The sequence below is a fragment of the Triticum dicoccoides genome, chromosome 6A (genome assembly GCF_002162155.2).
Source record: "Triticum dicoccoides isolate Atlit2015 ecotype Zavitan chromosome 6A, WEW_v2.0, whole genome shotgun sequence".
Lineage (NCBI taxonomy): Eukaryota > Viridiplantae > Streptophyta > Magnoliopsida > Poales > Poaceae > Triticum > Triticum dicoccoides.
In genome coordinates, this window is record NC_041390.1 from 34,415,383 (window position 1) to 34,429,064 (window position 13,682).

Here is a 13,682-nt window from a genome sequence, read left to right on the forward strand (position 1 = left end):
CATTACCCCTGAGGTAAAAGGTTGTGGGGCAAAACTATAAGCCCCTATCTTTCTCTGTGTCCGATCAAAACTCCGTAACCACAAGTATCGCGTGAGTGTTAGCAATTATGGAGGACTAAATGATAGTTGAGTATGTGGACTTCCTTTTTAGCTCTGATATAGACTCTTTCCAATGTTATGATAAATTGCAATTGCTCCAATGACTGAGATTATAGTTTGTTGGAGCCCAATAAGGTTTATGATTTATACTTTTGCATTGTGAATAGATCATCACTTGAATATAAGTAATCATATGACAAAATCTATAAATGTTGTTGTTATGAGAATAATCATGATGCCTTCATGTACGTATTTTATTTTTATCGACGCCTCTACTTCTAAACATGAGGACATATTTATTGTTATCGGCTTTTCGCTTGAGGACAAGCGAGGTCTAAGCTTGGGGGAGTTGATACGTCCATTTTGCATCATGCTTTTATATCGATATTTATTGCATTATGGGCTATTATTTCACTTTATGTCACAATACTTATGGCTATTCTCTCTTATTTTACAAGGTTTATATAAGGAGGGAGAATGCCGGCAGCTGGAAATCTGGGCTAGAAAAGGAGCAAATATTAGAGACCTATTCTGCGCAACTCCAAAAGTCCTGAAACTCCACGGAACGTCTTAAAATAAATAAAGAAAAATCCCCGCCAAAGATGAAGGCCAGCGGGCCCACACCCTGCTCACGAGGGTGGGGGGTGCCCCCCTTAGGGCGCGCCCCCTACCTCGTGGGCCCCTGGTGGCTCTCTGACGTCCATCTTCTCCTATATGAGGTCTTTCGATGAGAAAAAAATGAGAAGCAACTTTTCGGGATGAGACTCCGCCGCCACGAGGCGGAACCTTGGCGGATCCAATCTAGAGCTCCGGCAGAGCTGTTCTGTCGGGGATACTTCCCTCCGGGAGGGGGAAATCATCACCATCATCATCACCAACACTCCTCTCATCGGGAGAGGGCAATCTCCATCAACATCTTCACCAACACCATCTCATCTCCAAACCCTAGTTCATCTCTTGTATCCAATTCTTGTCTCAAAGTCCGGGATTGGTGCTAGTAGGTTGCTAGTAGTGTTGATTACTCCTTGTAGTTGATGCTAGTTGGTTTATTTGGTGGAAGATCATATGTTCAGATCCTATATGCATATTATTACCCCTTTGATTATGAACATGAATATGCTTTGTGAGTAATTACGTTCGTTCTTGAGGAGAAGGGAGAAGTCTTGCTATTAGTAGTCATGTGAATTTGGTATTCGTTTGATATTTTGATAAGATGTATGTTGTCTAGCCTCTAGTGGTGTTATGTGAACGTCGACTACATAACACTTCACCATTATTTGGGCTTAGAGGAAGGCGTTCGGAAGTAATAAATAGATGATGGGTTGCTAGAGTGACAGAAGCTTAAACCCTAGTTTATGCGTTGCTTCATAAGGGGCTGATTTGGATCCATATGTTTCATGCTATGGTTAGGTTTACCTTAATACTTTTGTTGTAGTTGCGGATGCTTGCAATAGAGGTTAATCATAAGTGGGATGCTTGTTCAAGTAAGAACAACACCCAAGCACCGGTCCACCCACATACCAAATTATCAAAGTATCGAATGCGAATCATATGAACGTGATGAAAACTAGCTTGACGATATTCCCATGTGTCCTCGGGAGCACTTTTCCTATTATAAGAGTTTGTTCCGGCTTGTCCTTTGCTACAAAAGGATTGGGCCACCTTGCTGCACTTTATTTACTTTTGTTACTTGCTGCTCGTTATAATCTATCTTATCACAAAACTATCTGTTACCACTTATTTCAGTACTTGCAGAGAATACCTTGCTGAAAACCGCTTATCATTTCCTTCTGCTCCTCGTTGGGTTCGACACTCTTACTTATCGAAAGGACTACGATAGATCCCTATACTTGTGGGTCATCACCTACTACGTGTTATGATCCGGCAACCCTGGAGTGACAATAGTCGGGACCACTCCCGCTGATGACCTTAGTTTGAGGAGTTCATGTATTCACCATGTGTTAATGCTTTGTTCCTGTTCTCTATTAAAAGGAGGCCATAATATCCCTTACTTTCCAATTGGACCCCGCTGCCACGGGAGGGTAGGACAAAAGATGTCATGCAAGTTCTTTCATAAGCATGTATGACTATTTACGGAATACATGTCTACATTATATTGATGAACTAGAGCTAGTGTCGTATCGTCCTAGATTATAACTGTCTCATGATGAATACTGTCCAACAAGTCACCGATCCAATGCCTACGAATTTATCTTATATTGTTCTTGCTAAGTTACCATTGCTATCATTAGTATTGCACTTGCTACAAAACTATTGCTATCACTATTACTGTTACCATTGCTACTGTCATTACTATCAAACTATCATATTACTCTGCTACTGATCATGTTGCTGCAAATAATTAATCTTCAGGCGTGGTTGAATTGACAACTCAGCTGCTAATACCTTCAAATAGTCTTTGGCTCCCCTTGTGTCGAATCTATAAATTTGGGTTGAATACTCTACCCTCGAAAACTATTGCGATCCCCTATACTTGTGGGCTATCACCCCCTGGGCGCGCCCCTTGCCTTGTGGGCCACCTGGCAGGCCCCCGGTGCTCATCTTCTGCTATATGTTGTGTCTTGACCTGAAAAAAATCAGAAGGAAGCTTTCGGGAGGAAGCGCCGCCGTCTCGAGGCAGAACTTGGGCAGAACTAATCTAGGGCTCCGGTGGAACTGTTCTGTCGGGGAAACTTCCCTCCCGGAGGGGGAAATCGAAGCCACCATCATCACCAACGATCCTCTCATCGAGAGGGGGTCAATATCCATCAACATCTTCACCAACACCATCTCTTCTCAAACCCTATTTCATCTCTTGTATCCGATCTTTGTCTCAAAACCTTAGATTGGTATTTGTGGGTTGCTAGTAGTGTTGATTACTCCTTGTAATTGATGCTAGTTGGTTTGTTCGGTGAAATATATGCTCAGATCCTGAATGATAATTAATACTTCTCTGATTATGAACATGAACATGCTTTGTGAGTAGTTACGTTTGTTCCTGAGGATATGGGAGAAGTCTTTTATAAGAAATCATGTGAATTTGGTATTCGTTCGATATTTTGATGAGATGTATGTTGTCTTTCCTCTAGTGGTGTTATGTGAACGTCGACTACATGCCACTTCACCATGATTTGGATCTAGGGGAAGGCATTGAGAAGTAATAAGTACATGATGGGTTGCTAGAGTGACAGAAGCTTAAATCCTAGTTTATGCGTTGCTTCTAAGAGGCTAATTTGGATCCACATGTTTCAGGCTATGGTTAGATTTATCTTAATCTTCTTTCATAGTTACGGATGCTTGCGAGAGGGGTTAATCATAAATGGGAGGCTTGTCCATGGAAGGACAACACTCGAGCACCGGTCCACCCACATATCAAATTATCAAAGTAACGAACGCGATCATATAAGCATGATGAAAACTAACTTGACAAATTCGGCGCACGTCTTAAATAGCCGCGACGAGGACCAGGCGAAGGGCCCGTCAACCGCTTCGATGTGGCGCAGCGATCGAAGTTGGTTCCTCGGGAACATACGTCCCCATTGAAGCGGCGACTGCCGAGAGGTCGCGTCGGTCAGCGCCGCCTTCCCTCTCTCCGGTCACATCGCGACATTAATGCCGACCTCGGCCGATATGAATGCGACGCGATAAGCGACGCGTGCATCGGAAGGAAAGCGCGGGAGGGGCAGGTGACGGGTTGTTGGTGGGCCAGGTGGTCAGAAGCGGGTTTGGAGCGGTGCGGACTCCCACAAACCTTTCCCACGTTGGTTTGCGGGAGAAATCACGTCCAGACCGCTCCGTGGACCGATACATGTCAGTGTTGGATGGTTTCCGCGGTCTGAACAACCCGATTCAGACGGTTGCGGGAGGTTTACGGGTCCGCTTTGAAGATGCCTTTATGTTGCCAACCTCGCCGCTCCATCATAGTATTAGTGTTGGAGCGGAATTGGGAGAGACTTATTTGAAAAAGAAAGTGTGGGTGGGCCGTTGATAGCTTGCACCTAGTGCCCACCCCAGGAGAGGGCAATGCCTCATCCACAGGAAATAATAAAAAAGTCACAATTAATTAAATTATACTCCCTTTATTCGGAATTATTTGTCGCATAAATGGATATATCTAGACATATTTTAGTTCTAAATACATCTATTTCTAAGAAGTAATTCCGAACGGAGAGAGTACGTGTAATCCGGCGTCTAATCCCTTCTTCCCCGCAGCTACGCTCCGTCAAAGGCACGGCGAAGAAAACCACCAACCACAAATCACACGCCAAAAGCCAAAAGTGGGGAAGAGAAAAGAAAGAAAGCATCGCCGCCGCGGAGCAAATCGAGCAACCAGCCGGCGACGCGGCCGAACCGGAGCAGTCTCGCCGGCCGTCCCATCCATCGAGCTCCCCTGCTCGGCCCCGCTCCGCCGCCCCCGACGAGCCGATAGGGTCCATCTCCCTCCCGGCGATGGCGTCGTCCGCGGATCCGTGGGTGCGGGAGTACGGCGAGGCGGCGCGGCTGGCCGACGACGTCGCCTCCATGGTCGCCGACCGTGCGGCGCTCCCGCAGTCCGGGCCCGAGGTCATGCGCCACACCTCCGCCATCCGCCGCAAGATCACCATCCTCGGGACCAGGCTGGACAGCCTCGAGGGGATGCTGGCCAGGCTTCCCCACAAATCCATGTACGTTTCGCTCCCTCGCTCGCTCACCCTAGCGCATCTTTCTTTTTTCCTGATTGCCAGCTCCGAAATGCATGGAGGAGGGATGATTTAATTGATTGGTGGTCGATTGCGGTGTCGTTTGACCTAGCTAGCCACCCCCTGCAGATCCATTCAGCTTTTTGTCTGAGAATTCAACACGCGTTAACAAGAAAAGATACTGTGATGATGTAGGAACCTAGTGAACTTGTATAAATGCTGTCGATACCATTTCAGCGTAACCCTAGGATCAAAATTCAGCTAGTTTCCCACCGTTTCACAATTGGCGATGCCGTGTACGCTTTACACCAATTGTGCTTCGCCTGCGTGGGTCGGAGGGTAGTTACAGAGAGAAAGTGGAAATGCCTTGAGAAGTTGAGATCATCTTATCTCTTGTTCGCAGTGGTACGAAGTACCTTCATACATGTGTGCTGATTCATTTCTCACGAGATAACATTTGGAGTAGTTTTGCCCTGTTAATATGCATGTTCTCTGTGATGGTATGCGTGATATATGGTGTGTGCTGGTTGCTTTTGTACAGACACCAGCACCAATTTATCAATTGTCACAATCATTTCTTCATGGCATCGAGATATCTTTCCTGTGTATGCTGCTACACAATAACTTCTCTTGATACATTTCAAAATGTATATCTGTTATTTAAAAGAAATATCCACTTATAAGGGATCTTCCATGTTGTGCAGCACGGACAAGGAGCTGAATAAGCGCCGAGACACGCTTTCAAATTTGAAATCTAGAGCAAAACATATGGCAGAGAGTTTCAACATGTCGACCTTTGCCAACAGGTGTGTTCTGCATTTTGGTTACCATTGCCACCGATGTGATTAATCTTTTTAAAAGAAGGCTCGTCAATGCTTTATCGTTGTTAAAATCTTTTCAGGTGCATATTGATTAAATTTCTTATATGTATTACACATGTGATTTCTCACAATTCAGGGAGGATTTGCTTGGTCAGAGTAAGAAAGCTGCTGATGACATGAGCAGAGTAGCCGGGTTGGATAACCAAGGGATTGTTGGCCTTCAGAGGCAAATCATGAAAGGTACTGATGTATGTATGACTTACTATTCACGCCGCTGTGACAATGAAGTGTTGTGCTGATGTCAGAGTGGTTGATTACTCGATGTGATGGCTGGCCTGTCGCCTTCCATTTCGACCACCCTCAGGCAGATACGTCAATGTGGTCGTGACATGTGGGGAGGTGTTTAGTTTGAAGTGTTGTCTTTATGACTGGTCAAACAGTCAAACAAGACATTGCTGTTCCTCCTTTGCCTCACAGTGGACATGCCAAATCCATTCCTCTCCTCTCCATTTCATTGGCTTGAGTTTCTGGTGTCAAACATACAAACTCAGAAGTTACCAGTGGCCCTTGCATATATTCCGATTTCTCTATTAGGATTCATTCAGTTGCTTTGTTTCGAAAGAAAATGGCGAACTTCTTAAAATGTTGCATTTCTACTCAAAATATATGAAGAACTATTTGTGACGAAAAACGCATTCCATATTCCACGTGGCTGTATATCTACAATTGGCTAAAAATATTAGCAATTCACAAGAGTGATGAACAATTGACAGTTGCCTAATTCATTGATACTGTCTGCTACGACAATTTGCAATTTGCAGAACAAGATGAGGGTCTTGAGAAGCTGGAACAGACGGTGCTGAGCACAAAACATATTGCGTTAGCAGTCAATGAGGAACTTGACCTGCACGCAAGACTGATTGTTAGTTTCTTACTGCAATGCCACTTGTTTCTTTGCTCTCTAGACTGTGTGCTCACTGGCCTATCTTCATGATTGCAGGATGACCTAGATGATCATGTGGATGGTACAAACTCGCGTCTTCAGGTTGTATTTCAGACCCATCATGTGGATGACCTCGAAGGAATTTTCAACGCTGTTTGATGCTACCTCCTCCACGGAGGTAGTAATATATTTCATGCTTTGCACGAATTGAATTTTGACTCAAAACCCTTTCTCATGCAGCGAGTGCAAAAGAGGCTTGCGGTCCTGAACAAGCGCGCCAAGGGCGGCTGCTCCTGCATGTCCATGCTGCTGTCCACCGTCGGTATAGTGATGCTTGTGGTTATTGTCTGGCTCCTCATCAAGTATCTGTAACCTCTGCCCAACTCAAATCAGTTTCAAGTGTGCAGTTCTTTCAAAGATAGTATGGTTACTTCCGCTTCGCCATCACTTCGGCGAGAAATGGGAAATATGTATGCCACATGTGCCCTTATCGGGTTGAAATGAAAAAGTTCAGACTTTTGTATGTCTGCAGTATATGAGTTCATACTTCTTCTCCTTTACTTTGCTGTGCTGTATTACAGTCAATAACGTACACCCTCTGCTTAGGAATACATGTTACGATTGGATGAGACGCGGTCAATATAAGTAAGAAATTTCGAGTGATCTCAAATGCAGTACATATTAACTAAAACCATAAAAAATGGCATTTCATAACAATACTATTTTCATACGATCAGTCTAAACAGTTTAGTGCATATTAACAAAAAAAACTCATAATAAATAAGAATTAGACCGCAGTTCAACGTTTCAGTGAAGAAACTCATGATATGTTGGTAATGGAATATCACATTCAATCGTGTCAAAGTAAGTCCACAGTGAAATGCTACATTCAGTCATATCACAATAAGTCGACGATTGAATGTTAGATTCACAATTGTGTCAAAAAACCAGCAACCTACGAAAGGCGCACATACCATTCTGATTCTACCTATTCATCACCACGAACAGATATCAACAGCTCTACAACTTACATTTATGACTCGTCGAAGACATAAACAGATCACTCTTGACATACATCTAGCATCTAAGCAGAGGCTGCAAAACACCATTCTGATTCTACCATCCTTGTCATCTCCTGTCGCCGTGCCTCCAAAGTTGCCCCCGAAAACGGACTTTTGTTGGAATGATTCATGCTGTACTTTGTTCATCTGCGGCAATAAACCATGAGCACCATTGCCAACCCATACTGAGCTGAATAGCCTAGCTCCAATTGATTCGCCCGTGGGATTCAAATGTTATCTGAGTCTCTGCTCCTGTTTTTTGATATCCTCGAGCAGAACATGAACATCAGCAGGAAAGTCGATAGCATAAATAACCTAAAGTAGGTTTTTAGCTCCTGCATTCCGAGGTCAAGGCCTTCAAGTTTCCCATTTTCACCGCCGCTCTTTTGGTCCATATTTCTCTCCAAAATCTCTCCTCCCATAGGGACCCAGTTATCCAGTGCTCCTTGGGATACTACTTGATCGTCGGGTAGGGTTCGCAGCCCTTCCTCGAAAAGTATGAGAAACGCCATGCACCACTTGTTAATGACTCTCTGGAAAGGAAAACTGTGCTGTCAGACATATGGCCAAAAAAAACTATGTACATGACTAGATGTGCAGATCCTAGATTTGCGTACATCAAATGTTATCTTGTCAACAGGGTTGAACATTTTGAAGCAGTCATCGGTGGATGCTTTCTCATCTCCATATATCTGAATACCAGCAAAGTGATGAGTCATGTTATGTCAATACAAGTTCATAATAGTCGCAACAGAGACAACAGATGAACTTACCTCAAATGTGAAAGGCATTGGCACCTTCGCAATGTCATACAGATAATCAGTTGTAGTCCCATGTGCAAGGTACCTAGCAAGTGATGGGATAAAAAAGCATTAGTACATTTCCTTCGTTGAAGGCTAGAATAATAACCCTCTTCGATTCACATAACTTGAGCAACTTGTCAGATGTTACATACCCTACAGCTCCACCACCTGATCCAACTAGGCAGCTGTCTTGGAAATTGCGATGGTTCACATTCTCTAAAACTGACCTCATCAAGTGAGAAGGCGCTCCATCTGGTGTAGTATTCTTGTGGTCATATGGCATAAATAATGCCTGTAGTTGAACAGAAGAATGAGAGAATGTGTAAAAGCAATAGGCATCGACCAAAACTTATTTCTCTAGGTTTCAATAGCACTGTGTGGAACTACACATGAGATTGCTACTAAAGACAGTTATATGTTAGGCCCCTCCCTCCGCTTGATGAACAATTGATCAAACTTTATGTTATAGCTGCAGAACGCAAGAGCTGCATTACCTCCATTCCAGAATGCACATTCACCCAGATATGCGGTTTAAATGACTTGGATAGTTCTTGCATGATCTGGGCCTCAGGTTCACTGAAAGGAGCAGTACCAGGATCCTCCTCAAATGGGTTATAATCCTGTAATACAAGCAAAAATGTATAAATGTAGTGCATAAGATTGATGCTGTCCACTAAAGTAAACTCTGATCAATCAACCAACAAAGAGCATGCATGGTAAAAAGATAAAGGTGCACTTGCTCAAAGTGTACACAAGTTTAGAAAATTCTGGTTGCCCAACATGACAATAAGAACATACATGGTAACAATAAAGGACCATAGCTATACTTGGTCTATCCACTCCAGATCTGCAAAAATCTGACCTTTAATTCAACTTCAGTTGTTCCTGGATGTTAATCAACCTAACTCTTTTAGGGCAATGCTATATTATTGGCTATAAATTACACAGGTTCGCTAAGTAATATCACACAAAAAGAAACCATAAACTGTGGAAGTTAACATAAAAGACTTCAATCGTTCAAGCTTACTACTCCCTCCGTTCGGAAATACTTGTCCTAGAAATGGTTGTATCTAGACTTGTTTTAGTTCTAGATACAACCATTTCTAAGACAAGTATTTCCGAACGGACGGTGTAAGATGCATTTCAATAGAATCAATATATAGTTGAACTCAAAAAGAGTCAAGTTTTCCTGGTGCACGATGATAAACCACTGAGACACAAACCTTTTCCTTCTTTCCCCAATCAACGCTCCAATTTCTGTTAAGATCAACTCCTCTTCCTGTGTGAAGAAATAAGAGATTAAATAGTTGGCGCATAAACTGCTTCACGTGATGGATTTTTAAGAAAAAGACAATCACCATTTCTCCTATCACAAATCTCCCCTGCTTCAACGCGCTTACGGCCATTAAAATTTTCAATTGGCACCACCTAAAAAGATTAAAGGCAACTTTAGAAACCACTATACCTCCTGAGTTCGAGAGACCTATTACTAATGTGAACAGAAGTAATAACACGGGAAAGAGGTGGATGGGGGAGAAGGCAGACAAATATGAATGAAGGTAAAGAACAGCATGTGACCACATTTTTCCTTCTTTAAACTAGGATAACAGGATCTGCAATAATCATGATTATTTCTACTAAGAAAACCATGATTTTGAATTTGTAATCCATACAAAAGCACTTGAGGGAAACATACTTCATAAACATATTAAATAATACTGTGAATTTGTCATGGGTATAACTTTGAGTGAATAATAATGCTTACAGAGTGCAGGAATAACATACGTAAAAGATCCCTAGTGCACTAACATTTGAACAATGCGAGTAGATCAAAGTATAGTTTGATTTCAGAGAGCATCTATAAGAACAACTTCGAAAAGAAATGAACCTGATATTTCAATATCTAGAGTACTTTTTCAAAGAGCAGATCACCCTCAAAACTATACTAATTCGGTGCAGTGAATAGCAGAACAGCGAGCAGAATTGCTTCCCATAAATCTCTTACTAATTATGCATGCCAAGGACTGAAGATATAAAATAAGTTGCAGACGTACTAACTTTGATCACAAGGTGCTCCAGAATCTTCTCAAAGGATGATAGATCCACACCGGCAATTTTGCGCTTCTCCGTCAAAATGTAGAGCAGACTTAATGCAAGTTCAGAGGTAATAAGTTCTCTGCCATGCTGCCCAAAGCTCTGGAAGACAATGAACCTTCTGTCAAAACCACAAGGCATCAATAATCTAATTTGCAAAATAACGTGCCAAAACGTATTGAAAGACATAATTGTGTTTTCGTTATGTTGTGAGGCCACTGCCCACTACACCACCAAGGCGAGGGAGTTGCGAACAAGATGGATGATGGTAGAAACTAGGGTTCTACCCGGTCTAGGGCGTAGCCTGTAAGGGAAGGAGGGAGGAGGGAGGAGGAGATTGCGCGGCGGCCGGCGGCTGGGCGCCGTCCTTGCGGCTGGTGCGACGGCGGCGGACGCAAGAGGCGGCTAGGGTTTAGGTCTCCCGGCTCCCTAAGGGAAGCCGAGCAAATATTGATTGCTTCTTGCTTGATTAGATTGATACATCTCCTCTCCTTATATAGAGAGGTTTACTTGACTCCTAAGCAAACGATCCTAATACGATAAGATAATTAGGCTAAGCCCCTAATAATGATTAAGATACTTGGGCCATACCCACTTGGCTAAGCCCATAATATGCTGGTCATAACACTTCTCCCGCCTGCACAAACAGCTCGTCCTCGAGCTGTAAGGTGGGGAAGCGCTTGCTGAACTCCTCGAGGTGATCAACCAGCGTCAAACACCTTCTTGACAACTGAGGCGGCAAGGTCGGCGGCGACGACATCCTCCGGAATGTAGTCTGCAACCTCCAGGTAGAAGAGTCGTGGGCAGGCGTGGCCGGGCGTGTAGGGCTCGTCGCAGTTGAAGCACAACCCTTGGCGGCGACGCTCGAGTAGCTCGACCGAGGTGAGCCGGCGGAACAGGCGCGCCGCGGTCACGGCGAGGGGTGCCGCGGAAGCCTGAGCAGGCCGACCCTGAGCGGGATCTGGCCCGGGACGGTGACTCCTGCTGGACGGCCACCGCGCGGCGCTCGAACGCGCGGGCGTAGTACATGGCCGTCTGGAGATCCTGGGGTCCCCGAAGCTCCACGTCCACGCGAATGTGATCCGAAAGTCCACCGACAAAGAGGTCGGCCCGCTGCTGCGCCGTCACGCCCGACGCGTGGCATGCCAGGGCCTGGAAACGGTCGGCGAAGTCCTGCACCGTGGAGGTGAAGGGAAGGCGGCCTAGCTCTGCCAGGCGGCTCCCGCGGATCGGGGGCCCAAAACGAAGGAGGCAGAGCTCGCGGAAGCGCTCCCAAGGGGGCATGCTGCCCTTGTCCTGCTCAAGGGCGTAGTACCAGGTCTGTGCCGCGCCACGGAGGTGGTAAGAGGCGAGTCAGGTGCGCTCCGAGGCGAGGGTGCGCTGCCCGCGAAAGAACTGGTCGCACTGGTTGAGCCAGTTGAGGGGGTCCTTCGTGCCGTCATAGGTGGCGAAGTCGATCTTGGCGAACCGCGGCGGTGTCTGGGTCGGAGTGCCGTGTTGAGCTGGCTCGGAGGTGCGGAGCAGCGAGGCGGGTGGCGCCTGGTCGGAGTACTCCGGGTAGGGACCCGCGGAGCCGGATGGCCCGCCGAACTGCGGAAACGGGGTCGGCTACTCTGGAGCCGTGGTGTAGACTGGCGATGGCGAAGACCCAGCTGCCGAAGCTGGTAGTGGCGACGGGGAGGGCGGGAACCAGACCTGGTGTATCGGCAGGCCGGCCGGTGACGGCAGTCCGGAGCTGGGCAGAGGTGGTGCCTGGAGTTGCAGCGGCTGCTGTGGAGAGTGGGCGGACGCGGCGGTAGTCGCGGTGGCAGTAGGGGGCCACTGCGGCCAGAGGGGAGCCGCGGCTGGGGGTGGCTGCAGGTGCAGCAGCGGCGGTGGCAGCCCGCTGTGGTGCCCCGCCTGGAACGGCAGCAGCGGTGTCCCGCCAATTGCAGGCGCGCCCTGGGACGGCCACGACAGCCAGAGCTGGGCCGCGGCTGAGGGCGGCTGTAGGTGCAGCAGCGATGGGGGCCCGCTGGTGTGTCCCGCCTGGAACGGCAGCAGGGGCGTCCCGCTCGGGCCAGACGCGTTCTGGATCGGCCAGTGCAGCGCCGGATGGCTGTAGGCGGGGGGCGCAGCCGGCGGGGTGGCGTGCGGGCCGGCCAGGTACAGGGTGATGCCCTGGACGGCCGTCACGAGGTCCCGCAAGGTGCTGGACATCTCCTCCGGCGTGAAGACGGGGATCGTTGACGGCGGCGCGGAGGTGATCGGGGCCGGCGGCGTTGGGGACCCGGCCGTGGTCATCGGGGCGGTGGTGATGATGGGCAGCGGCGGCGTGGGTGGGGATGACGACATGATCGAACCTGAGTCTCTGGATACCAAATTGGTAGAAACTAGGGTTCTACCCGGTCTAGGGCGTAGCCTGTAAGGGAAGGTGGGAGGAGGGAGGAGGAGATTGCGCGGCGGCCGGCGGCTGGTGCGACGGCAGCGGACGCAAGAGGCGGCTAGGGTTTAGGTCTCTCGGCTCCCTAAGGGAAGCCGAGCAAATATTGATTGCTTCTTGCTTGATTAGATTGATACATCTCCTCTCCTTATATAGAGAGATTTACTTGACTCCTAAGCAAACGATCCTAATACGATAAGATAATTGGGCTAAGCCCCTAATAATGATTAAGATACTTGGGCCATAACCCACTTGGCTAAGCCCCTAATATGCTGGGCATAACAGATGAACTGAGCATGCTTGATCTCGTGACGTTGGTTGGATGATACAAGAGGCTAAAGCTAACTAACTGGGGCAGAATGAAGCTTATGTTTGAGGGAAATGCTGAGAGATATCTGTTGGTGTTGGGAACTAACCAGAAGGATTTTAATCTTCGAGCCATCATGTACGGTTTTCTTCACATGATTAAAAGTAACAACGAGCATCTCCGCAGAATACCCTTTGTTACTAGCTCTTACTGTATCCATCTGCAACAGTTAATAAAAGACGGCGTAAAAATGCCACTTAATCCCGAACCAAACCGGCCAACAACAGCTGAACAATGACAGTTAAGCCACTCACGGTCAACCTATCCGGATTCCGAGCAACGAGGGCCTTGATCTCACTCAGAAGGGTATCACTGTGGAGAAAAAGAAACAGACCCAGTTAACCCAACACTAAGCGTTGCACAGAAAGATAAATGCACGCAAAATTGGCAAAA

The 13,682-nt window shown here is 46.7% G+C and overlaps 2 protein-coding genes across 2 annotated transcripts in view; one reads left to right on the forward strand and one right to left on the reverse strand.

The window, feature by feature from the left end:
* Nucleotides 1-4,325: 4,325 nt before the first annotated feature.
* Nucleotides 4,326-7,076, forward strand: LOC119314370 (syntaxin-51-like). The gene is made up of 6 exons (XM_037589089.1): nt 4,326-4,763; nt 5,483-5,584; nt 5,736-5,839; nt 6,421-6,521; nt 6,600-6,644; nt 6,783-7,076. The coding sequence occupies exons 1-6, from the start codon at nt 4,549-4,551 to the stop codon at nt 6,912-6,914; spliced, it is 699 nt and encodes a 232-aa protein (XP_037444986.1). The 5' UTR covers nt 4,326-4,548; the 3' UTR covers nt 6,915-7,076.
* Nucleotides 7,077-7,370: 294 nt separating this feature from the next.
* The window catches only part of LOC119314371 (zinc carboxypeptidase-like), a 7,390-nt gene continuing 1,078 nt past the window's right edge, over nt 7,371-13,682 (reverse strand). The window contains exons 2-11 of the mRNA XM_037589090.1: nt 13,544-13,601; nt 13,339-13,449; nt 10,465-10,602; nt 9,765-9,834; nt 9,630-9,685; nt 8,901-9,026; nt 8,559-8,698; nt 8,377-8,449; nt 8,221-8,295; nt 7,371-8,136 (exon numbers count right to left, since the gene is read on the reverse strand). Of these exons, the coding sequence (XP_037444987.1) occupies nt 7,831-8,136; nt 8,221-8,295; nt 8,377-8,449; nt 8,559-8,698; nt 8,901-9,026; nt 9,630-9,685; nt 9,765-9,834; nt 10,465-10,602; nt 13,339-13,449; nt 13,544-13,601 (1,153 nt within the window). The 3' untranslated portion in view covers nt 7,371-7,830. The remainder of the gene's footprint in view (nt 8,137-8,220; nt 8,296-8,376; nt 8,450-8,558; nt 8,699-8,900; nt 9,027-9,629; nt 9,686-9,764; nt 9,835-10,464; nt 10,603-13,338; nt 13,450-13,543; nt 13,602-13,682) is intronic.

What these genes read in the sequence shown, in the direction of transcription:
- LOC119314370 (XM_037589089.1), top strand. Translation starts at nt 4,549, where the DNA reads ATGGCGTCGTCCGCGGATCCGTGGGTGCGGGAGTACGGCGAGGCGGCG. An exon ending in ATGTCGACCTTTGCCAACAG is followed by an intron (nt 5,585 to 5,735) that starts GTGTGTTCTGCA and finishes CTCACAATTCAG; the next exon opens with GGAGGATTTGCTTGGTCAGA. An exon ending in ACCTGCACGCAAGACTGATT is followed by an intron (nt 6,522 to 6,599) that starts GTTAGTTTCTTA and finishes TCATGATTGCAG; the next exon opens with GATGACCTAGATGATCATGT.